Source organism: Carettochelys insculpta, chromosome 9 (assembly GCF_033958435.1).
Source record: "Carettochelys insculpta isolate YL-2023 chromosome 9, ASM3395843v1, whole genome shotgun sequence".
NCBI classification, from domain to species: Eukaryota; Metazoa; Chordata; order Testudines; family Carettochelyidae; genus Carettochelys; species Carettochelys insculpta.
Window position 1 is genome coordinate 36,627,049 of NC_134145.1, and position 26,185 is coordinate 36,653,233.

Consider the following 26,185-nt stretch of genomic DNA (forward strand, 5'->3'; position numbering starts at 1 on the left):
CCGGAGGCCACGCTTCTACACAGCATTTTGGAGTCCGGAAGACCATTCTTCCAGACTCCAAATCACGTGACCATATGCTAATGAGGCTTGGGGAATTTGCATCCACACCTCATTAGCATATTTTGGGCCGTGTATTACCATGCCACTTTTGAAGAAAGTAGCCTGTGTAGAAATGGCCCATGACATGCAGGATGACCTCAAAAGTGAACTTCAATAGAAGTGTTATTTGACTTGTAACCCTTCTTCCAGGTGGAGTCAGTAGCAGCAAGGTTCAATATCTAGGGATTCCTTCTGATAATACAACACAGAAGTGGCTTGAGCCCTGACTCAGTAATCTGGAAAAATTAAACATGATCCTTAGGTGTCACTAAGAGGCAATACTTCCCCTCTCATAATCACTGCCTCCATGCACAGAAAAGGGAAATATCACAAAAAGAGGAAAGGAGCCTGGCGTTAAATTGGGAAAGCACCACAAGCCTTATCTGAAAACACAGGGCTATGAGCAAAACTCCCCTCTCCCCGACACACATACATTGGACAGTGTCCTTTTGCTCAGTCTCTTACTTTGTGGTGTAAATGTCCAACAAACAAATGTCCTATTAACATGCTAATATCCTCTCCCTCCACTGCACACCAGTCACAGCTGTCCCTGGTTAGTATCAACCCAGAATTCATAGGTGCAGTGACATGATTTCATTTCCTATCTCAGGCATGAGTAGCTACTTGATGCCACATCTTTCACTCTGAGTCTCAACCTGCTGCCACCTGCCACCCCACAGTCACTCATTCTGCTGCAGACCCCTTCATTGGCAACTCTGTGTTCAATCACTTCCCCACTCACTGTTCCACTGTCAGCCGCTCCACCACCAATCATTCTACCACCGGCTGTGTTCCACCACTGAATGCTCCATCACTAGCCTCTCTGCCATCACTAACTCCTGGCCATTCCACCCCTGGCTGTGACATCATGGTTCACTCTGCCATTGCTCTCTCTACTGAAGCCTCTAAGATGACTTGAGATCTCATCATTTAATATTCACTCTGTATTTTCAGCTGTGGAAGAACGTCATTGCTAATGAAGGCTGAGCAGTCTATTTCACCACAGACAATATTCAATGGCAGGTCTAATGCTTAGACTTGATTATTAGTGATTTCAGCTCTAGTGATCCACAATGAAGACCCTCAGCTGAGTCTTAATCATCCCTGTCATTAAACAGAAGAGAAGGGGAGGGTCAAATAATGCTTTGGGCCCTGAGGCAAAGCCCACACCATCAGCTAGAGACACCAGACCTCACTGGGTTTGACACTCCTACTATCTACTTAGCAAGCACAGTTCACTTGAGGGTGAAGCCCTCAATGAGGGCTTGCTAAGCACAGTTCTGCTCCCCTTTATCATACAACAAGAATAACAATACTCATTACCCCTGCACCCAATAACACAATGACTTGAAATCCAACACCATCTAAAAGTGATGATTTAGGCAAGGCAGCCCCAGCATGCTGACCACCTGGGCAGAATGGGTGTGACTATGCAAACAGGGTCAGTTCCTGAAGTCTTCAGTCCCCAGCTCATCACTACATGTTAGGGAACAGCTCGTTCAGACCCTGATTACAGATTAAAAATTGTATACCTTTCCACATTACTAGTGAAGAGAACTGATCCAAAATATCTCGAAAGATTGTGTGTGCTTGTGTAAAAGTGTCTGATAATGAAGACTGTGTGAGAGAGAGGTTAAGTCTTCACTGGACATGCCCAGCATTCTCAAAATGCTAACCTTGCTGCCATAACCAATACCAATATTCCCAATCCCGTTACTAGTAATGGGAGCAGAATTAGTCCCATACGTAGGCAATAATGCAGTTCACCTCAAGTATACTCCTGTCTATTCACCGCTGTAAGCAGTTTTTGCAATAAATATATAAAGCCTAACACATTTTTTTAATCTATTCCTTCCCCCCCCCTTTACTTGAACAGAAAAGACTCGCAAATATTTGGAAAAATAAAGAGACTCACACAAGAACCAGGTTAAAGTTCTACAATGTCATTGTGATACCCACATTGTTATATGCTTCTGAAACTTGGCAAATGCTAGAAGCCTAAAGCAGTAAACTTAACACAGAACCACAGAATCACAGGGCTGGAAGGGACCTCAGGAGGTCATCTAATCCAGTCCCCTGCTTCAAGTAGGATCAACCCTCACTAACTCACCCAGACAGGACCTTGTCAAGCCGGGACTTAAAAACCTCGAGGGATGGAGAATCCACCACCTCTCTAGGCAACGCATTCCAATGCTTCACCACCCTCCTCCTGGGGAAGTAGTTTTTCCTAATAGCTAACCTACACCTCTCCCTCTTCAACTTTAGACCACTACTCCTTGTTCTGCCATCTGACACCACTGAGAACAGTTTCTCACCCTCCTCTTTAGAGCTCCCCTTCAGGAAGCTGAAGGCTGCTATTAAATCACTCCTCAGTCTTCTCTTCTATAAACTAAACAAGCTCAAATCCCTCAGCCTATCCTCATAGGTCTTGTGCTCCAGTTCATTAATCATTTTTGTTGCCCTTCGCTGAACCTGCTCCAGCAAATCCACATCCTTTTTATACTGGGGGGCCCAAAACTGGACACAATATTCCAGATGTGGCTTCACCAGTGCTGAATAGAACACATTCCATCACAGATGCTTGCATAGAATGCTTGGTGTGCTGATGGGATAAAGTAATCAATGCTGATATATTACAAAATACTTGCCAATAAACTGTAGGGGGGAAAAAGGCTCATGTGCTTTGGACATATTGTATGGATGTACGAATTCCGAGACAAGACTTCCTACCACATGGTGGAAGATTGAGAGGAGGACCACAGATGATATATAAGAAAACCATTAAGAAAGTTGTCCTTGTCATTTGAGGGAATTGGGACTGTTTAGTTTGCAGAAAAGAAGACTGAGGGGGAACCTGATAACAGCCTTCAACTTACTGAAGGGAGGCTGCAAAGAGCTGGAGAGAGCCGCTCACAGTGGTTATGGATGGCAGAACACAGAATAATGGTCCGAAGCTGGAGTTGGAAAGGTCCAGGTTGAACATTAGGAAAAAATTTTTCACTAGGAGGGTGGTGAAGCATTGGAATGATCTACCCAGGGAAGTAGTGGAGTCTCCATCCCTGGAGGTGTTTAAGTCTTGCCTCGACAAAGCCCTGGAGGGGCTGATCTGATGGGTTTGGTCCTGCTCAGAGCAGGGGGCTGGACTCAACGGCTTTTTTAGGTCTCTTCCAGCTCTATTGTTCTATGATTCTAAGAAGATTTCAATGGAGTAAGAAATGTGGCACTAGAAGGGAAGAGGTGGAAACACTGGGTTGCCACACAGGTCAAAAAGCATGATAGCATCAAATAGTAAAATAATAATAATGATAATAAATAATAATAATAACAACAATTTTCCTCAGCAGACTAGTTATACACATAAATTGCCCTTGCTAACTGCAGAGTGTAAAATGTTATGACTCTCTATACTAATCACATCAAATGCTATGTTGTTTTATGATGAAACCTGGTGCAACATATTACACGGTTTTAACTTCATGCATTAAAACCTAAGCCATTCTGACCCAGATTAAAACTAAATGCACTATTGCATGGCATTGCTGGATAGCATAGGACATAATCATTCTTTTTCCATACCATCTATGAGAGCGCCTGCATAAAATGTATCATTTTAGCCAAATAACACTGATGCTAATCGTCACCTCCGTCAACTCAAAGAGCCAAGGACAGGCAGGATTATGGATTCACTTCAACACAGAGTCGATTAGGGATAGTTTACTTTATTAAGCTTACTACTCCACTGATATACGAAATTTCACAGGGTACACATTAGCAAACAAAAAGCACAATAGGACAATGTTGTTAATGGAATAAGAAGCTCTTTGGAATGCTTACATTCCTGGAATGCCTTACATTCCTGGATCCTGGACTGCCTTACACTAGGGCAGCAGTGGAGATGGCTCCAGCTGGGGGAATCTGGGACACTTCTAAGACTAAAAGCCCCTGAGGAGACTCAGCTGGAGGAGGGGTTTCCCAAGTTTTTATCCCTTAGCTGTTTAGTGAGTGTGCATGCACTGGCTCCATGCCACTTTTAGCATTTTCAGGAGACTGAAGCCAAGATTATCCTGTGCTTGTTCCTTAGGTTCCCAGCTCAGATGTAGGTGTCAGGGCTGATATGGCTATCTGGTGTTTATGCCTGAAGAATTCAAGGCTGTGCCAGGCTGGGTACAGCAAGTATAGAAGTTTCCACTCTTGCTCTCGCAGGCCTCCAGGCTGCTTGCCGGCGTGTTACATGACAACCTCTGGTAGGGGATACTACCATAATCAATATGATGTGCTACCTCAATGGATAACTATTCATTTAAAGAATATAATTTGAAACTGAAGTATTTTTGCTAGAGACATATATAAACTTCAATGTAAACAATGAAAGTTATATGATGTTCAATGACAGTACCATGCATATTAGCTGAATCATGGCAGCATATGGTCGGCCACTTATTTGCTACAACTTTAAAAAATGATCCTGTAAAGACTAGCAATATTTAATGCTGATTGGATAATTTTCTAGGGGTTCAGAACAAATACATTCTTTTCAATCTGATAGCAACAGGGACTATTTCTGTCTGATGGTTGGAGGATTCAGACCAACTAACAGATAAATTTGGTGAAAAATCTCATTCTAGTCATGCCCTCCTTTCCTAATTTCCCTTTTCACTGTTTTGTCTTCTTTGCCTGTTCCCCAGGGATTTGAGTGATTGATAGCCTAATCCAATGACTGTATTACAGCTGCCTCAACTTGGACTCTTTTCCTTATCATTAGCAGTTAGCCTATGGTTAAATTCACAGCTCACTGCTTGGTACAGCCCCTGAGATTTAAGGGTCTGGCCTTTAGAAAATATTTAACATAAAACTGAAATCTTGACATACTGAGAAATCAGTTCTCTGTAAGGCTTCCTTAATTAATCCAGTACACTACCATTGTTCTATATGAGACTATGACATGGTGAACTGCTACTGAAACCTCTGAGCATTTTCCCCCCAACTACAGAAGATGTGCACAAATATGTGAAAATATAAATTCAGTGTATAACAATGATACAAGCCAAACTAACTTTGCTCTCAGACTAAAGAGTTTTTGATTAATTTCCAGTTTGGCATGAACTATTTGAAACCAACAGAAGGAGGAAATGCTGCCATATTTAAATGCTTTATCCAAAGACCTGTGCTTCATTCTTAACAGATGATTAGTTTAGTCCTTCAGTGGATAAATTTAATTAGTTTTTAAAATTAGATATTATTAAAATGTTATATTTATTAACTATTTTAGTTTCTGCAAACATTCTGGAAAATATTAAAAGTGGAAAGAAAAAGATGCTTAGTTGTCTGACCTTATCGGCAGAATAATACCTGTTTTTAAAATGGTTATGAAAAGGATGTAGACCTTGATCTACATTGTAAACCTTTGCCCTAGTTCCAGTCAGTCGATGAGCTGCAAGCGTCTATGAAAATGGCAGCTGAGTCCCAGATGAAAAATTATGCATCTCATAAACTGCTATTCTGCTGAAATGTCAAGCTACGGCAGGTCTGTACCTCAAACTCAGCACTTGGCATTTTCCTTCTGTCTGCTTTGTTGCCATGAAGCAAACATGAACAGTGAGGATTTGTGTAGGGCAGGTAGCAGGCGAGCTCACTGTCAAAAATCTATTATTAGGGCTCTGATCTCTTTTGCACAGACAAGTGACGGCAGTACACTGAGAGAAATCAGGCTGCAGCAAAGGCATAACAGAAAAAAAAAGATTTCTTTTTGAATCTGTACATAATGTATGTAAATGAGACTTTAATGGCTGAGCTACACTTAACAGAAATAATAACCCCAAATTAAACCTGTAATATATATTTATTCCGTATGCCTGTTCTACACTGTACTCTAAAAACACTTTATTATATAGTCTTTAATGTTTTTCTCAATGTATATTTATGATAACATCAGTGTATATGCATATTTTATTTATTTCCAATTATAGATATTAATGGAAGTCTGTCTATTGATCAAAATCGGCACCATGCAGTCACTAAGAAAAGATGTGATTAGCAAAGTGAAAGCTCTTATTTTTTCAGATTGTAATGATGTGTGATTGACTTAAAATGAAAAACAGCACTTATTATTATGCTTTCAGTTTCCTCCCTTCCAATTGAACATATACATTTAAAATAGATTAGACTGTACATTCTCATTAATAATGCCAATTATTTCATAGAGCACATAACCTTCTGTGTTTCCTTAAAATACACAATTAAAGTATGACATTATTTTTCATAAAAAAGAGAAAGTTTCACTAAATTACTTGAAAGGTAACTAAAATTAACTACCCATGCTGAATTGTAACAATCATATGTTCTCACATCTAGTAACTGAACCTACCAAGATTTTTGATAGTCAGCTGTATTTTTTACAAGAAAATAATTACTGAAAAGGTTCACCAAACCTGCAACTTTGTCATTCTCCCTTATACTACACGGTATTTTTAAGCAAACACACACAAACACTCCATCTGGTACATTATATCACAGTCAGATTAACAACATTAGAGCAACCTTATAAAAACACTACAGGGCTTTAAAGTAAAAGTCCAAGGCAACATCACAATTAAAAAATGTATTTGGGCGTTTGGAATATTGTTATAAATTTTATGACAGTAACAATGAAGGGTGCATGTTAGGCAGAATGTGTAGGGATTTAATTTTTTACTAATTTTAATAGAAGTATTTTTTGAAGTCCAGCACGTGGTATTACAAATTTGTCCTTAAGAATCTGACATTGTGTGACAAGAAGGCAGATAATTCAAAAGTTAATTCTTGACCCATTCCATTTTGCCTATAATACGTAATAATATGTACTCATTTGATAAAAACAAAACACATCTGGAATCTTTAAACATCATGTGAAGGCTTATGGAAAAATTTCAGATTTTTTTCTGTTGGTTTAAAGTTAGGTTTAAAAAGAAAACTGCCTAACGTCTCTAGTACCTATGAACACAACATTTTGAAATTGTTTACCATTTACATAGTGGACTGTAACTTCTCACTAGGAGCCAGCCATGACCATTTCTTGTGCAAATACACATAATTAGTATTAACTTTTAAAAATGTAAATATTTAAAATTGCACATGTACAGGAAGCACTAATATTAAAGTGCTGTTGATATGAAATTTTAAAATTAAAATATTGTTGAATGTCTTATAAAAGCAATCTATAGCCCTTATTATGCAAGCATGCAGGCTCTTGGGTGACCAGGGTTACGTCTACACGTGAAGCCTACATCGAAGTAGCTTATTTCGATGTAGCGACATCGAAATACGCTATTTCGATGAATAACGTCTACACGTCCTCCAGGGCTGGCAACGTCGACGTTCAACATCGACGTTGCGCAGCACCACATCAAAATAGGCGCTGCGAGGGAACATCTACACACCAAAGTAGCACACATCGAAATAAGGGTGCCAGGCACAGCTGCAGACATGGGCTACGTCTACACGTGAAGCCAACATTGAAATAGGCTATTTCGATGAATAACGTCTACACGTCCTCCAGGGCTGTCAACGTCGATGTTCAACTTCGACGTTGCGCGGCACCACATCGAAATAGGCGCTGCGAGGGTACGTCTACACGCCAAAGTAGCACACATCGAAATAAGGGTGCCAGGCACAGCTGCAGACAGGGTCACAGGGAGGACTCAACAGCAAGCCGCTCCCTTAAAGGGCCCCTCCCAGACACAGTTGCACTAAACAACACAAGATACACAGAGCTGACAACTGGTTGCAGACCCTGTGCCTGCAGCATAGATCCCCAGCTGCCGCAGAAGCAGCCAGAAGCCCTGGGCTAAGGGCTGCTGCCCACGGTGACCATAGAGCCCCGCAGGGGCTGGAGAGAGAGCATCTCTCAACCCCCCAGCTGATGGCCGCCATGCAGGACCCAGCAATTTCGACGTTGCGGGACGCGGATCGTCTACACGGTCCCTACTTCGACGTTGAACGTCGAAGTAGGGCGCTATTCCGATCCCCTCATGAGGTTAGCGACTTCGACGTCTCGCCGCCTAACGTCGAAGTTAACTTCGAAATAGCGCCCGACACGTGTAGCCGCAACGGGCGCTATTTCGAAGTTGGTGCCGCTACTTCGAAGTAGCATGCACATGTAGACACAGCTATGGTCACAGGGCAGACTCAACAGCAAGTCGCTCCCTTAAAGGGCCCCTCCCAGACACAGTTGCACTAAACAACACAAGATCCACAGAGCCGACAACCGGTTGCAGACCCTGTGCATGCAGCATGGATCCCCAGCTGCCGCAGCAGCAGCCAAAAGCCCTGGGCTAAGGGCTGCTGCACACGGTGACCATAGAGCCCCGCAGGGGCTGGAGAGAGAGCGTCTCTCAACCCCTCAGCTGATGGCCGCCATGGCGGACCCCGCTATTTCGATGTTGCGGGACGCGGATCAGCTACACATGCCCTACTTCGACGTTCAACTTCGAAGTAGGGCGCTATTCCCATCCCCTCATGGGGTTAGCGGCTTCGACGTCTCGCCGCCTAACGTCGATGTTAACATCGAAATAGCGCCCAACATGTGTAGCCGTGACGGGCGCTATTTCAAAGTTAGTGCCGCTACTTCGAAGTAGCGTGCACGTGTAGACACGGCTCAGATGTCCCTATTTTATAGCAATAGTGCTGATATTTGGGCATTTTTCTGTTCTAGGGTTCTGTTACTGATTTTTCACACTTGAGCTGCGTCTACACGTGCACGCTACTTTGAAGTAGCGGCACCAACTTCGACGTTAGGCGGCGAGACGTCGAAGTCGCTAACCTCATGAGGAGATAGGAATAGCGCCCTACTTCGACGTTCAACGTCGAAGTAGGGACCGTGTAGACGATCCGCGTCCCGCAACGTCGAAATTGCTGGGTCCTCCATGGCGGCCATCAGCTGGGGGATTGAGAGATGCTCTCTCTCCAGCCCCTGCGGGGCTCTATGGTCACCGTGGGCAGCAGCCCTTAGCCCAGGGCTTCTGGCTGCTTCTGCGGCAGCTGGGGATCTATGCTGCAGGCACAGGGTCTGCAACCAGTTGTCAGCTCTGTGTATCTTGTGTTGTTTAGTGCAAGTGTGTCTGGGAGGGGCCCTTTAAGGGAGCGGCTTGCTGTTGAGTCCGCCCTGTGACCCTGTCTGCAGCTGTGCCTGGCATCCCTATTTCGATGTGTGCTACTTTGACGTGTAGACGTTCCCTCGCAGCACCTATTTCGATATTGGGCTGAGCAACGTCGAAGTTGAACATCGACGTTGCCGGCCCTGGAGGACGTGTAGACGTTATTCATCGAAATAGACTATTTCGATGTTGGCTGCACGTGTAGACGTAGCCTTGTAGTCTAGTCACCCTAATATACTCATCCTAATGCAGGTGAGTAGTCCCAGATCTCAGTAATTTCCCCTTATCAGTAGGAGAAACTCCCCTCCACTGAATATGGGAGGCTGTGAGCTATATAGTTGCACTGTATGAAGGAGTGGGCAGCTGCTGGGACTTCACTTAAGAAAGTGGATGAATACATGGAAACACCAAATATTATTCCCTCCCTATGCAAGCGGTGCAGGAGACAATGGGGATTCTGTGGCTTAGGGCTGCGCTGTGGCTGCATAGCAGCAATGATGCTTTATTGCAGTGTGGTGGGAGGGAGGAGAAGAGGAAGAGAGGATTTTTTTCACCTTGAACCCCTTAGACCTCTCCAGCATACAGACCAGTTATTGTATTTCATCTGTGAGCCGGGTTTAGGATTTGACCTCCAAGGAGTTGTTTCCAGTGTCAAAGTAATCAAATCAATAATACAGTACAATGAGAGAAACAACAATCCTTACTGACGTTCAGCAATAACACTTAAAACAGGAAGCTATTTTCCCATTACTCAGAACCTGGGATGATAACACTGAATATGACAACTCCAATCTGAATTGTACTTTCGGAAGAACATTATTGAACTGCTCTCTTTGGAAAGAGATTAAAAAAGAGGACAGAAGCACATCTCTGAAGAATATCCTGTAATTGCAGGCAGTGAATTCTCTAAACAGATGTTTTGATTGGCCTTCTTATTCCTTTTAAATAAATCAAAAGAAAATATTTTCCACACCCTAATTCTTTAATAAGAATTTTAAAAGCTTATTTCCAATGAGACCTTTCCCATGAAAGGGTGGGTAATTACAGCTGTTCCAGATGCAGTCTCTTCTGTACAAAGCAGAGAAAGAGAGAGACAGCCAAATGGGAGCTGCTCATAAAAGAAATTTCTGTAGTTTATATCAGGGGTGTGCAAACTTTTGAAGTCACGTCCTCCTTTTTGAACCTGCAATTAGCCACCCCCTAATCTGTGAGAGGACCACAGGAAGGAATGTTGAGGGGGGCATGCCAAAAGGGGATGAGATACTTGGGAAGGGAGTGCTGGGAGGCTCAAGGGGGTGCCCCAAAGATGGAGGGGTACTTGGGGGGGAACAACTCCTGGAGGAACCCCAAGAGGGGACCTCATCAAGCCAGGAAGTCGCCAGCTGCCCCCACCACTTGTGTCAGGGTATTTGTGCCCCGTCTCCTGTTTCTTGACACGTGGTTGGCACCACAGGTGCACCAGCCCCCTCTCCCTGATTGGCCCAGTGGCAGGGAGCTGGGGAGCAGGGGTTGTTCCCTTGGTGACACAGTGAAAGCTGTGTGTGTGTGAGCCAATCATGCTGCACCCTCCTTACAAAATGTCATGTCCCCTTCCAGGGGGTGCGTCCCCAACTTTACACACCCCTGATTTATACCATGGTCAGGACACATCCTTAATCCTATACAGCTGACCCCTGACTTATGCGTAGGTTTTGTTCCTGGACAACTGTGTATAAGTCATATTTCACGTAAGTTGGGACTGGATGGGGGGAGGGTCCTGCTGCCTTCACGTTCCCCAGTCCTGGCCGCACCTGGTTTCCTGCTCCCATGAGTGGTAGGGAGTCCAGAGCCAGGCACAACAGTGCTGGTCAATTTCCTGGCTCTTGGGAGTGGCAGGTAGCTGGGAGCTAGGCTCAGCAGCACTGGTCAGTTTGCCGGCTCCTCACCACTCGCATTCTTGCAAGAAACGCATAAGTCGAAATCATGCAAGTCAGGGGTCTACTGTATAAACCTGTATAATCCCTTCCTTCGGAAACCTTGAAGTAGCAAAGTCAGGCCGCATGTGGATAAGGTCACTTATGAGATATCCCGCATACGGGATAAGGTTACCATTCCCTTTTGTAATGTAGGTCTTTACTAAACCCACTATATTACACTTCAAAATGTATAATTTAAAGCTAATAAGTTAGAACAATGCATTCCATTCAATAATACCAGAATAGTAAAATAGCAGAGAATATTATCTAACATAGCAGAACAATTTCAATACTACCATAGAAAATACAACAACTGGACATACTTCCTTACATCTCTGTTGAAAGGAAACCCTCCATAGGAGATACCACAAACCCATTTCAAATGAGACTAAGCAAAAGCACCACATAATCTACTGCATGGGACAATCACGCATTGGCAGGAAGAAAATCTAGATGCCCACAAGACAAGACCTTTCCCTCTCTTACATCAATGAACCAGAGAGCTTTTCTGCAACACTTGTGAACGTTCCTTTGCAATGGGAATTTTCTAAAATGACAATAGCCATGCAGGTATCTTCTCCATAAATCTTGTAAAACAATAGGCCAAATTCACCCCTGACTTTGGTATATATCAAGATAAATTTTACCAAAAGATTACCTGATTTTTTTCCTACTTTCGAAAGAGCAACAAAAAATGATATGGCTACATAAAATGTAAAAGAAAATTATATACACCAAGCCTATAGGCATGTAAGTGTTCTTATCTCCATTTAACAGACAGGGAAATTAAAGCATGAAAAGGTCAAGTGTCTGTCTTAAGGCTACCCCACAGGATCTTGGTGAAACTGCTAGGAATAGACCCAAGATTTCTGTCTCCCAGTTTCTTGCTCTAACAACTAGACATTTTTCTCTCTGTTCTTTATGTTCCTATTAAAATAGTTGGTTAGCTCTAGTCTGAATTATTTTGCCTCGTGCACATACTTTTAGGCCCTAATTCTGTGGATGGATGTATCTCTATGTCCATATAGAGCCCTCTTGGTTTTATTTGGGACTTTATGGCATTCCTGCATACATTCAGTTGGAGGATTGGGATCTTAGTGATGTTTATAGTCCAGGGAACTCTATTTATTTGTCTACAGAGGTGCATTCTCAAAACATACTTCAACTGACTGGGCTGAGTGCTTCCCTTTCCTTTTTTAAGACACTCAGGTCAGTGCTATCAGTATAAGACTGCATTGCAAAAAAGCATTTTTTATTTCTTTTGATATGTGCAGAGTTTAAGAAAGAAAAATGTGTAGGTTTTTCAACTAAAACTTTTGGTATGTGTATAGTTTAAGAAAGAAAAAGTGTATGCTTTTAAACTAAAAACTCAAACCTCTCCCAAGCTGGGATCTGTTATGATACCAAAAATGATTTTTACAGCAGAATTATAAATCATTAATATGTGGAAATGCTGAGATGCTCTTAGGTACAGCTGAACATTCAGGTGCTGCTGTAATTTATGCTTTAAATTTGTGACATAAAGGACACACTTTTCATAATGCCATAATTTTATGGTTTTATTAGACTGACTTATGGTAGGAAGGAATATTCAGAAATTGCAGCTTAAATGAGAAAATGGGAATAGTGTTAGTTATATAAAATACTACTGCAATAGTTCTTTTATTAATTTTTAATGCACAGCACCCACTGTGACCTCCTTTATTCTTTTGCTGTCAACATGGCAGCCTGGAAAAATTGAAATGGGCTGACAGAAAGTCTAGTGAGTACTACAACCCTAACATTGTATATCTGTTCTCGCTCTCTGCATCCTCCATTCTGAATATCAATAATATGTAATGCCTTGTTTGACAGTTGCTATGAAATAATCATATAATAAGCATATTTTTTAAATCTTTGCACTATAGTTGAGAGGTGCCATGAAAAAGTTTTGGATGCTATGTGGTTATCCAAGGCAACAGGAAATTTACCACCACGTATGATCTCCCCACATTAAAGCCAGTGTTTTAAAAAAGCTGCAGCCCATTGCCTTTGTCCCCTCTCTGTGTTCTCAAAGTGTAACACAACTACATAAAATACAGCATTTTTGCCTGCCCAAATTCCTCCAGGTAAATTTTTTGGACCAGTTCAGCAGTGCTTTACTTGAACAGTGGGATGCTAGTTCGTTATTTATATTTACCACTCTATCACCATGGCGACAAATCTTGACACCAGTGCAGTCAAGAAGCTCACAGCATTGTCTTTGCAGGACCCAGTTCCTGTTGTCACAGTGACAGCGTGCACAGGGTCAACAGATTAAGACATTAGTGAGCATAAGATCTGAATTAGAGCACAAACTTTTTGTGGCTGGTTTTAAAATCAAATCCTGAATCGTCACACTGAACTACCATATACACTAATATAAATATTACAAAGAACCAGGATTTATAGATATACATTTATTTATAGGTATACACATATTTACCAAATGTGATATGTTGTTTTTATCTGGGTGGAAAGAAAATAAAAGGATTAATCTGAAGTGGATTTCAATGTGGTAGGAGAAAGGTTCAGTCTATAATACACATACTGTGTTGGGAATGTTTATATTCCCCCCCTTGCAATGCCCTTTCATTAGCCTCTGTCTAACACGTGGCCTGACAATTGTGACAGAATGAAAAATTCTCAGAAAACTGTGGGTCACAAGAGAAGAGATTTTCCTCCCTCTCTTGTGACCTTATCACAGTATTCTGTTGCAGTGTTTTACCATTAAAGAAAGGGCAACACAAGAGTCTTCACACTCAATCTGTTCCATCTGTCATGACTATTAGAAACATTGACCATCGGTGAGCTTTAAGAAGTCAGCACTATGGCAGGCATGACATTCTAGCCAACTACATGGACCTCCCAATGTTTTGTCAGCCTCCAAGGAAGCATTATGGATCAAAAAAAGTGACACTTACCAGACACACCACCATATGTGGTCTTCTTTTCTCTACCAACTGCAGGCCAAGGTGTGCAGTCTGCTTTCAGTCCCATCAGTCCCGACACAGTGTTTGTGGCTGTCACACCATCTGCACCACCTGTGAAATGAAATAACATTCACTTTGTTAAACATCCTGTATGAGAATAACAGAGGAAAATAAACACACAAACAGTACAGTTGTTAGATATTAAGGTCCACAGCCTCACCTGAGGCCAAAGAGCACAGTGCAGATCAGGAATGGGTATGAGAGGAGGCTTTAAAACCAACGCTGGATTGGCTCATGTTGAACTGATACCCTAGTAAAGGTAAGAGGCTGATACGGCTGTGGAGCACTGAGACTGCTGTGACTGACCTGTCTGGTCCTTGGTCATGTTCTTTACTCTGCGTGAGATATCGGATTTGCCACACTCGGTCTACAACACTGAAGATCCCCCTGCATTGAGATAATGTTCTCATGACTGGCTATACTAACTGACAGATTGCATTGTGCTAGTGGATCTGGACCTCAATCTTATTACACCTTGTGAACATGAAGCTTACTCACCTGCATCTGGATTTTCTTAAAGCTGTGTGGTCCAAGTCTAGAACTGCCAACAAGCAGTAATTCATCTCATGGCCTAGAGCGAGAGCATAAAAGGAAACACGGGCCTGTGACTCTTTCGTTCCTCCTCTTACCACAAACCCAGAGTGTTTGAAGTAGGGGGTGTAGAAGGCAGGTACTGGACCATAGATATGAACCACACAACTTGAAGAATGGCTACAGGTTGAAACACTTGTCTGATACTCTCTCATCAGGCAACATCCATGACCTGATGCACCGCTGCAGTGGGGAGTCAGGTTAGGGTCAAGAAGCCCTGGAGAGAGCCTGATCGGGGTCAGGGAGCCCCATTGCAGGAGCATGGTTGACAGCCCCAATTTGGGGAGCAGGGCCAGGGATAGGGAGCCCTGAAGGAAGAGTTGCCAGGGCAGGGAGCCACATTGGCAGCCCCATGGTGGTGGGGAGCTGGGCTGGGGAGCCTTGCTGGCAGCTCTGTGGTGGGGAGCCAGGCTGGGCTGGGGAGTCCCGTGGCAGCCCTGCTGGGGCATCCCAATCAGGGCAGGGGTCCTCACCTGCACTCCTCTGGCGGGGAGCCCAGCCAGGAGCAGAGCCTCCAAGGCAGCCAGGGACAAAGAGTGGGCAGCGGCCAGGAGGGGCAAACCCCCACCCTCCCACCCAGGGAAGTCCAGCAGATTCCTTGTTTGGGACCACTCATATTCCAAGGGTGCTGGACCAATGAGGTACAACCTGTAGTTACAGATAAATAGACATTGTTTTGTGGGGCATGCAAGGATACTGTAGAGAAAGACACTTAAAACATTGCATTTCCCACAGCTGCATCCACTGTGGAATACTGGGTTTCAAGAAGGAAGGAAGGAAGCAAATAATTTAGCTGACGTGATAATATTCTGAAATAACATTGAGGAGAAATTTAGCATGTTATCAAAGAAGGACTTTTTTCTTGTGAAAAACCAACATACAGGTTTGCCATGAGAGAAACCTGCAGTGAGCTAACGGAAAGACCTGAGTTCTCTGACAAGTGAAGGTAATCCAAAATGAGTGAGAAACCTGGAGATTTTTAGATGACAACTTAGCTGCCTCCTCTTAGTCCATGTTTTCTTGTAGTTTTGAACCTGTTTCTAATTGAGAAGTTCCTACAAAGCCTGATAGTTAGGGATATGGAACTGCAAGCTTATAGAAGAAAAGATTGTTTTTCCTGGAAAGTCCAGCCTCTTTAAGGCCTTAACAGCTGGAGTTCCCTTGGGCTTGCTCTCTCATGGCTGTATGTACCACCATGGAGTTGAGTGCTGGGTAGGACAAGAAAAATTCAGCCTCTGATGGAGACGAAATAGCACCTCTTAGCCCTCTTAAGCACACTGGCACATGAGGCAGAGGTGCAACAGATCCTTCTGGCTGGCACTGCAATAGCCTTGTTAAACAGGAGCACCATCTTGCATGGACCTGCAGCCTGCAGAACATCCAAGAGCCAATGATGGAAGCCCTGAACTTCCTCCAATGGCATCTGGAAGATCCTGGCAATGTGGATGTGCAGGGTGGACTTCCCTGGCTCATAGCCATCTCTGTAAGATGTTTTCTTAATTTAAGCTCAGGTGTTTATGACGGAAAAGCATGTCACATGCCACACTTTGCAGTAATATTCATCTTTCCAAATAGTAGAGACGACATTGGTACTTGTCATTCACAGAAAAAGAGCAGGGGATAGAAAACCAGTTCTTAAACCTTGGGACTATGAGCACAGTCGCAGGCTGTAGGTCAGAAGCGTTTGTTCACTCTATGAGGAATTGTCTATACTAATTAAACTCAGTCCTTTACCTATGCTAACACGGGCTATAAGATATTTATAAATTTACTTCCAGAAAAGTAATACTAAAGTTGGAGAGACCCAAGGACACAGGAACTCAGACTCAGGCCATGTGACAGGAAGAAGGAACAAGAGAGAAATTCACCTGCACTGCCTCTTATGCCCTCACTTTGGAGCATGAGGTGAACTACTTCATACATGCTTGCTAGCAATTCTAGACTTGGGTGCCTGGCATGTACACACACCCATGTGTGTACTACACAGAGGGACCAGCACTCCATGAAACTATTATGTGAACCTAATTGACTGAATCTATTATCTGTTTGGACAAATTGTATTTACCAGAAAGGAGCGTTTTGAAAATGGGGGGGAAAATGTATACAAATTCCACATAAAATTTGGCATTACTCCAAAATGCTACTTCATGGGAAATAAAGTTTGGCCATATTATACATATAAAATCCTGACTGCAAACACACATCTTATTCTACTTTCTAGATAGATAGAGGTTTCCTCTACAATAGTCTCTCCTTATTTTACTAAAGTAGAATACACAGAGAGCAAAATTGTAAGGACAATGATTAATAACAAGCACCAGACTTTTCCTAAATATTTGAAATAGTCAATTTTCATTCTAGTTTTTATTAATATTATTAATAATGTTACTACTTTAAGCAATACAGCAGTAAATCCACATAACTGCAGAGCACATGCATTTGAGTTTGTTACCTTCCTGCGCAGCCATTGCAATATTCACTATCTCGGTGACATTTGGGGTCAGCTTGGCAAAGAAAGGAATCTGAACAGCTTGTCTAACCCAGCGACAGATGTTCCGAACTAGCTCTGGATTCTGTTCAAATAGGGCAGATAAAGATAGGATGTAATTAAAAGTAATATGATCAAAATCTATAGATGTAAAAGAGGAAAACTTTCTGACAATCTGTTGCTACATGGCTTTCTAAAATTAAACTTCACAATTGTATCTTTTCTCAGTTAATTTAGGTTAACATAATAGAAGTTAATCATAAATTTATTAAAGAAGAGTTAGCTCACATAACACAAAGAAAAATAAATCTTTACCAACAGCCAATGATATCATAAAGCATACTTGCCAATGGGATACAATAAAACTTCAGGAAACAAGGAATTAATTTAAGCCATTGTTATGAAGGTTTTCTTTTTTGCTATATTGTGTCTCATTCCATGTAAATAATCACTAATATAAAATAACACCATCCTGCACCCACTAGCCCTATGTATTTCAGATTTCTGCACACTCCATTAATTCAGAATGTAGGTCAGAATGGTAAAAGGTTTAACAAAAAATCAAATCTTCTCTTTTCAAGATAGCAATAGAAATCTTCATGCTTTGGCTTCTTATGATTTCCAGGCTCATTTCAGTTGCGGTAGTGTTCATTGATTCGGACCTATGCAACAAACATGCCTTGGAGTTTGTGGATTTTTTGCACATTTAGTACAACTTCCCCCTTCCACTCCCCAGTGCTTATTGATAATGCTTTCTAATAAGCTTCCCTAAACACTGGAATTCCATATTGACCTGCTAATCTAATCCAAATACGTTAAAATGTTTTCAGAAAAATGAAATGATGCTATTACAAGATGCAGTATAAACTTGTTACCTGCAGATAGTCTAATTGTATCCCTGGTGATTACATTTACTAACTTTTTTGTCTTTACCACAGATCATTAAATCTTCCCTATATAAAAGATTCTTCTCATTTAGATATTAATTACAATCAGATGTCCAACATTATAATTGTTCTGAAAATATGATGTGGTTAAGACAAAGCTATGTTATAAACTTCAATTAACTTTGAAAATGGCAGTTTAACAGATCTTGGCCCTGTGCATTGAATATACTTGCCACTGGGTTTTTTTCATTTGACCTTGAACAATTAAACATAAACTTTTATATATATATATATATATATATATATATATATATATATATACACACACACACACACACACAAAATGCATCTGCACAGCATATAATGCATTTTCATGAACAGAAAAATCCTGAGCTGTAGCTCTGCAATTTCCAGCTAATAAAAATGGTGATTTACCCTGCACATGCAACTTTCATGCACCATTTATAACAACTGCATTGGATTTAGAAAGCAGTTGCATCTTTGTGAATTTCATTCATGGGTTATGAATTTCCTTGGGCCCAGTGAAGAAATAAGAGAACCTGTAGAAGAGATGAAATGTACATCTCTGCGTTAATGCCTTCCATTAGACATGGGGTTTCTCAAACTTCATTCCAGTGTGACCCTTTTCTGACAACAAATATTACTAGATGATACTGGGCAGTGGGACTGAAGCCTGAAGCCCACTGCTTTGGGAAGTCTGAGCCCCTTGGTTGGGAAGAAGCATGAGGGCTTCAGTACTTGGTAGGGGGTCTGTAACATTAGCCCCTCCACTCAAGGCAGAAGCACTCTGTTATCATTTTCAGTATCTGAGCAGTGGGGTTCTGAATTTGGCTTCATCTCCAGAACTCAGAAAGTCTAAAGCCAATCCTGGCAAGCACATTATAGCAGATTTGCAGCCCAGTTTGTGGTTTCAAGAAAGTGTGTGAGAACCCTTGTATTAGGTGTTCTGACAATAATGTAAACATTTGAATTATTACTGTAAGAGATGAGGCATTAATCATCAGCCTTACATGGCCTGACTGATGCATTTTAATGGCATTTATTAAATACTCAGTTCAAGCATCTAAATTTTCATTTAAAAAATCAGATATTTGCACACCTGGTTATGAAGATAACCTTCCAAATGAACTGTATGTAAACTAATACCTTCTTGCCTTTCTGAGTCTGCCAATGGCTTCAAACATTCGCTCTGTGTATTCCCCATCCCTCGGTATGGGTGAGAATGTTGAAATTAAAGTCCAGTGATGACTTGTTAGCATTAGCATTAATAATTTCATTAATGGAAGATGGTAAGAGGAAAGCTCATGAAAATCATAAAGTGGGAGTTACTGCAGTGGGAAATACAGATGGCAGAAAAGAGGAAGACATGGGGAAAGAGTAGGAACAACACAGAAATGTAGTGGCAGTCCTCACAGTAAGGATGTTTAATCAAGGGAGTGAAAAACATAAGAATGGGCATACTGGGTCAGACCTTAGGGTCAGATGTGCACCCTGTCTTCTGACACTGGCCAATGCCAGATATCCCAGAAGGAAAAACAGAAAGGTAATCCTCCAGTGACCCCTCCCTGTCACCCCTTATCAGCTTCTGACAACAAGAGGCTAGGCACTCCATTCCTGCACATCCTAGCTAATAGCCATTGACGGATCTATCCTCCATGAATTTATGTGTGTGTGTGGGTGGGTGGGCGCGTGTGTGTGCATGTTTCTTTTCTTTTCTTGACCCTGTTAAAGTCCTGGTCTTCACAACATCTTTTGGCAAGGAGTTCCATGGGTTACCTGTGCATTGCAGGAAAAAATGCTTCCTTTTGTTTGTTTTAAACCTGCCACCTACTAATTTCATTTGGTGACCCATAGTTCTTGTGTTACGGGAACAACTAAATAATTTTCCTTATTCACTTTCTCCACATTAGACACGATTGTATAGACTTCTATCATATCCCCCTTTAGTGTCCTCTTTTCTAAGCAGAAAGTCCCAGACCTTATATGCTCCCCTCATATGGCAGACTTCCCAAATCCCTAATCACTCTTGCTGTGTTTTTCTGAGCTTTTCCCAATGCTAAGATAGTTTTTTGAGATGGGTGACCACATCTATATACAGTAATTAAGATGTGGGCATAACATGGATTTGTACAGAGACAATTAGATATTCTCTTTCTTATTCTCTATCCCTTTATCAGTGATCAGTCCATGAGAGGGCCTACCCTCTTATGCCATAACAGCTTACTTTATTTAAGAGCCTTTGGTGAAGGACCTTGTCAGATGCTTTCTGTAAATCTAACTATACTATTTCCACTGGATCAGCCTTGTCCACCTTGTTGTTGATCCCCTCAAAGAATTTTAGTAGATTAGTGAGGCATAATTTCCCCCTGACAGCACCTTTGAAGTTTAAAACTTCGAAGTACTGGCACACATCCAGCTGCAGCTTACCTGCCACTACTTCGAAGTTTGCTTAATGAAGTGCTGGCTATGCACAGCACCTCTTCATTAGTAAACTCCCAACATCCTAATTACCATCCTTCCTTCGAAGGAAGGTGGTAATGTAGACAAGCCCTTTGTGTAGTTCCCCTTTTTTACATTAAATTTCATGGGGTTGGGCTGCTGTGGTGTTTTAACATGCCTGTGATGGGAAAATTTGGTTATATTTATAGTCACTATTTCCAAGTAGTCCAGCTACAGTCACCTCTTGGATCAGATCCTGTGCTCTGCTTAGGACTGAATCTAGATAATCAAGAGAAGACAGGGCATTGGGTAACAGGAATGGGATCAAAAGATAAATATTTTATGACCAGAAGTGTTTTCTGTAGCCAAAAAAATGCACTTTGGGAACATCTGGAAGTCAATTCATATACATTTGCCATTTGAAAATGAGACATGATATAGAAGCCACTCCAGTAATTTTCCCAGCAATTTTAGAAAGAAACTTTACTGTTCAATAAAGTACATTAGCTGATCTTGTCTAATTACAATTATGTAAAATGGAACAAAATTTACAGTCTTTATTCAGTTCTTAATTACTTAAATGGAATCAGTTTTGCCTGTATAAGGATGGGGTAAGGACTGAAGGATTTGGGTCACGGCAATTACAGAAAGTGCAGAGTGCGACTCCTTCACCAGCCAAAATCCTCAATGAAATGCATACTTATTTAGAAATACAGGCATTGCCACACTGGACTATGCTTGTGATTCATCTAAATGCATAATCCTGTCTCTGATAATAGACAATTCCAGATGCTTCAGAGAAAGATGTAAGACACAGTATAGGAGATCTGCTTACAAGGAATTTTCTTCCCAACTTTTATCAATTACTAGCTGTCTTATGCCTTGAAGTGCAAGTTTTTAGACTTTAAAATGTTTTTATCTTATCTAACGTTACTGTCAATATCATCCATATTAATCACTAGTTCTTTTTCAAGTAGCACAAAGCTCTCCCATTAAGGACATAATATGGTAATGAGATTTAAAGGTTTATTCAAGCAGTGTGCAATATATATATATATATATATATATGAATGACAGTTTTCCAGTTTCTTTCAATTTCATTGTCCCCTCTCCTTACATTATCCTTATTACAGACAAGTTAGGCTGGTATTTGAATTAACGCTTATCGCTGCTACAGGGCAAGCAACACATTATACTTTTTAGTCCCTCCAGAGTTCACTCCTGGGGTGACAGATATTGCTATCTTCAAACTTCTTCAACCACACGTTCTACCACTCTAAAAATGGGTCTGTGGGCTTCAGCTCCCATTTATCAACCAAGAGGCTTGGCAGGATCAATGTGTTTGGCACCTGTTACCACTTCTCCTGTAGCATTAAAGTGACTCAAAACCTATTCAACCCCAACATCAATAGCACTCAAAGCTAAAAACAATACAGGTCTATATGAATATTTCTTCTCTTCTGAATCTTAATCTTTTCTTGCAGGGTTTGTAAATTCCATTTAGCTCAGTTGTCTCTCTATCTCTAGGCTGAGAGAAGCAGACCGCCCTAGATTATTTTCCTCCTTTGAGTCACTGTTTCCCTTCACAGGGAAGCTGTTAGCCCTCATCAGCTCCTTCTCCTTGCTAGGTTCAGAACATTTAAGGTTTAGAATACCCTGTCTTCCTTGGTTTGGGCCAGGAAAAGTAAACTTTGACAGGCCAGGAGTATTCCCCAATAGCTTTTCCCCCACAAAGGTATTCTCTATAGTTGTACCTTTTCTTTGCCTTTCTTTTTTCATTTTTGCCACTTGTTGCCTCCTTTACTTTATGTAGCCAGGCAGGATATCATCACACAGATAAACTGAGAAGCATGTGATATTTAGAAAAAATAATGCACACAACTCCCTCAATCGGGCTCATAAATAAATCTCCGTAGGTAAGGTGAGTGCCTTTAGGACAAGGAACAATGGCTTGTATGGTGCCAGATGGAGAAGTAGGAAGATGAAGCCAGAGAAAGTAAGGCTTCACATAATCAAGAGTTCCACAGATTGAGTGTTTGCATGACTGGACCGTTGCATTTTTAAAATGTTTTAATCTAACTTGACAAAATTCAACAATCTCCTGTGGAGAGTGTCAGCATGGACACTCAAAGTGGGGCTATCATGTCTAAGGCATGTCCTCTCTTCTGGCAACTTCCTCTAAGCACAAACACAATAAAGAACGTTGTTATTAGCTTGCTTTGCTGTGTCTGTTCAAGGTACGTGCGTACCTCAGTTGGGGTTGGGGAAGTCAGGTTTAGGATCCAGATTGGGAAGCTGGAGAGATGGAAGGATACTCAATTCTCTTGATTCTCCACTCATTCAAGCACATCCATGATAGCTGCTCATGGAGATCTGGGTTTTTCCCTTGATCCCTCTTCCACAGAGCACCAAGCCAAGAGGATTTATTGATCCAGTTTCAGCCAGTTTACATAACTCATGTGGCTACCACACTTCTTCCCTTCAGATAAATTAGAGTTAGGATCTAGCCTTAAAAGACTCGAATTTAAAGAGATGCCACGTTAAAAAGTGTCATGGTTTCTGTGTTTGATGATCCACTCTCTTGCCCTTGCTTCCAACATTTCACAAGATAAGCAAAAGGGTTCACCTTCAATCATGACAAACTGATGTTTTCAGAGTCTCTTTCCAGTATCCAAGTTCTACCTTTCAGACTACTTTTCGTCTATTCCATGTATTATGCAAAAAGTAATCTCTTTTCCTCCCACCTCTGGGATGTCCAAAATTACCTTCATAAAACTGAATTTGCCTAAATTTCATAGAACCTAATTACAGAGTTGCAATTAATCACCACAGTAAAAGAGACATCATTTGTGAATTTCACAGTTAATTTTATTGTATCCTCTTATCCTAGCAAGGGACTTTTTAGTTTATGGACTTGTCCCATTTCAAACTTAATTAAAGCTAACAATTTATTTTAAACCAGTCAAATTAGGGGGGAAATTTCCCAGAGTGAGAGACAAATAACCCTCTTCTTATATGCAGAGTAAAACGTTTCCTACTATCTCAGGAAATTTGACAGTGAGCATTCAGCCAACATCTTCTACCAGCTGCAGCTGTCAAAAGAGACAGCAAAGGGGGAGTCTTCACCTAATGCAGGAGTGATGTTACTCATAGTTGTACATGTAGTTATTTACGAATGCTGGGTAAAATTTTCCATAGTGCCTAAGGCCTAGCTCCTAAAAAGACAGTTAATCCAGGGAAATCAATAGGAGTGACAAAATACCTTTCTGCATGCAGAAAATTATAGGCTCAAATTTAGAAGATTTTGCAAAAGTTCACTGTATATTTGAAATATTTGAATTCTTATGTCCCCTCGTAACCTCCTCTTCTTTAGACTAAACACCCTTATTCTTTTGACTTTCTTCATTGGTCTCATTTCCTAGAACTCTTATCATACTTGCTGCTCTCCTCTGAACTCTCTCCAATTTGTTCACATCTTTTTTCCTATGTGGTGCCCAAGCCTGGATATGACAATCCAGCTGGGGCCTCACCAACACAGAAGAGAGCAGAACAAATACCTCAGATTTCTTACTTGTGATACGCCTGCTAATATAACCTCATACCATTTAAAGATCATGACATATAAACTCTCCTTGGCCATGTCCACACTAGCCCCAAACTTTGAAATGGCCATTCAAATGGCCATTTCGAAGTTTACTAATGAAGCGCTGAAATACATATTCAGAGCCTCATTAGCATGCAGGCGGCCGCAGCACTTCGAAATTGACGCGGCTTGCCACCACGCAGCTCATCCAGACGGGGCTGCTTTTCGAAAGGACCCCACCTACTTCGAAGTCCCCTTATTCCCATCTGCTCATAGGAATAAGGGGACTTTGAAGTAGGTGGGATCCTTTCAAAAAGGAGCCCCGTCAGGACGAACCGCGTGGCAGCGAGACGCGTCAATTTCGAAGTGCCATGGCTGCCCGCATGCCAATGAGGCGCTGAATATGCATTTCAGCGCTTCATTAGTAAACTTCAAAATGGCCATTTGCATGGCCATTTCAAAGTTTGGGGCTAGTGTAGACGTAGCCCTTAAGACAGAAGAGGGTTGACTGAATAGGGAATGAGTAAAAAATGAGAAACTATGTCAGGATTTAGTCCTAACATTCTTATTTTCTTAATTGCAAGAGAAAACAAGAACAAGATCAGATTTAAGCTTTGTCCTCAGTCTTAAAAAGAAATAAAGCCTCAACATGTAGGTAAAGCTGTTAGCAGGGTGTCATGATTGGAGCAGGTGTTTCTCAGATCAGTCACTTTTAAGTTTCACTCTGTGGAACCTAAGAAAGATAGATTCTCCCTTTTTTTCAGTCATACCAATGGTTTTAGGACAGAATCCAGTGATTTTGGATTAGGGCCATGGATTTTGTCATGGCTGAGTTGAGACATCAAAGCTGAGTCTTATTCTATATTGGAAGAAACAACAGTGGTTGTTAAGACTTTGCCAGCACTGTTCAGTGACCCTACTGGTGTTCAGAAGCAAGCTCTGCATACATTCAGCATATGTAGAGACTTTGTAGCAAAACTCAGCTCCAGTACAAAGCCTTAACTCCTAATTCAGTGGAGTCTTAAAAATATATTTCTCTGAATTCATAAAAGATTATCACAGAAAATGGGATTTCTGAATAAGCTTCAGTTCAAGCACACCCCCATCACTGATCCTCCTAACTTTATTCGCTCTTGTAACTCTCTCCAGTTTGCCCTCTTTCCTGAATAACTCATTTCACATTTTTCAGGTGCCAGATGTACAGTCTGTTTCACTACGTTTCATCTTATAATTAACTATTTTGATACAGATTATCTTGAAAAAAATTATTTTGATCCCCTCCCTTCCCTAGGTTTTCAAATAGCTTTTTTGTAGTGGTTCATAAATACAAAAATAGTTGGTCTACCATCTTTCACCATTAAAATTTGAACAATTGAAACTAGAGAAAAAATTACAATACCATTTATTTTTTTTTGCACACAGTATTGCAGCTGCACAATAGAACATTGTTAGCAGTTAAAAAACACACCAGACCATGCTTCATATTTTAATGTGTCTCCTCAAAGTGCCAGTATTAACACAGGTCCATATCCAAACTCAATAGTACATTTATCAGTGTGATGTGTGGGAGTTCCACTTTGAATTCCTTGTTAGCAGGATTTGTGCACAAAACTCTTACACATTGCTGTGAAAAATATACCCTTTGAAGACTGGAGATTAACCCACCCTAAGACACGATAAGAAATTGGCAGAAAAGCTTTGACTGACCAATACACAAAAATCTAAAATATAAATGTGTTCAAAGTTGAAGCACAGAGAAGTGGATTGTCAGTAGCAAAACCAGGGCTGGCTTAAAAGATTTTAAGTTGTATTTATCTGGTAGCTGTTGTAATTACTCTCTTTCTCAGCTCATCTAAAGGCTTTCTTGTTCTGTATTTTTATTTCCCCACTATCAAGAAAAGGACAATTCAATTTATTTTGATGGTAGAGCCTTGCTTCTACATAAATGGTGGAACCCTGCTGCATTTCATTAGCATTGTT

General features: G+C 41.3%; 1 protein-coding gene across 2 annotated transcripts in view; it reads right to left on the bottom strand.

The window, feature by feature from the left end:
* DPYD (dihydropyrimidine dehydrogenase) overlaps window positions 1-26,185 on the bottom strand; it is a 725,075-nt gene that overhangs the window by 124,750 nt on the left and 574,140 nt on the right. For both annotated transcript variants that reach the window (XM_075002998.1, XM_075002997.1), the window contains exons 17-18: window positions 17,240-17,360; window positions 14,128-14,247 (exon numbers count right to left, since the gene is read on the bottom strand). In XM_075002998.1, the coding sequence (XP_074859099.1) occupies window positions 14,128-14,247; window positions 17,240-17,360 (241 nt within the window). The remainder of the gene's footprint in view (window positions 1-14,127; window positions 14,248-17,239; window positions 17,361-26,185) is intronic.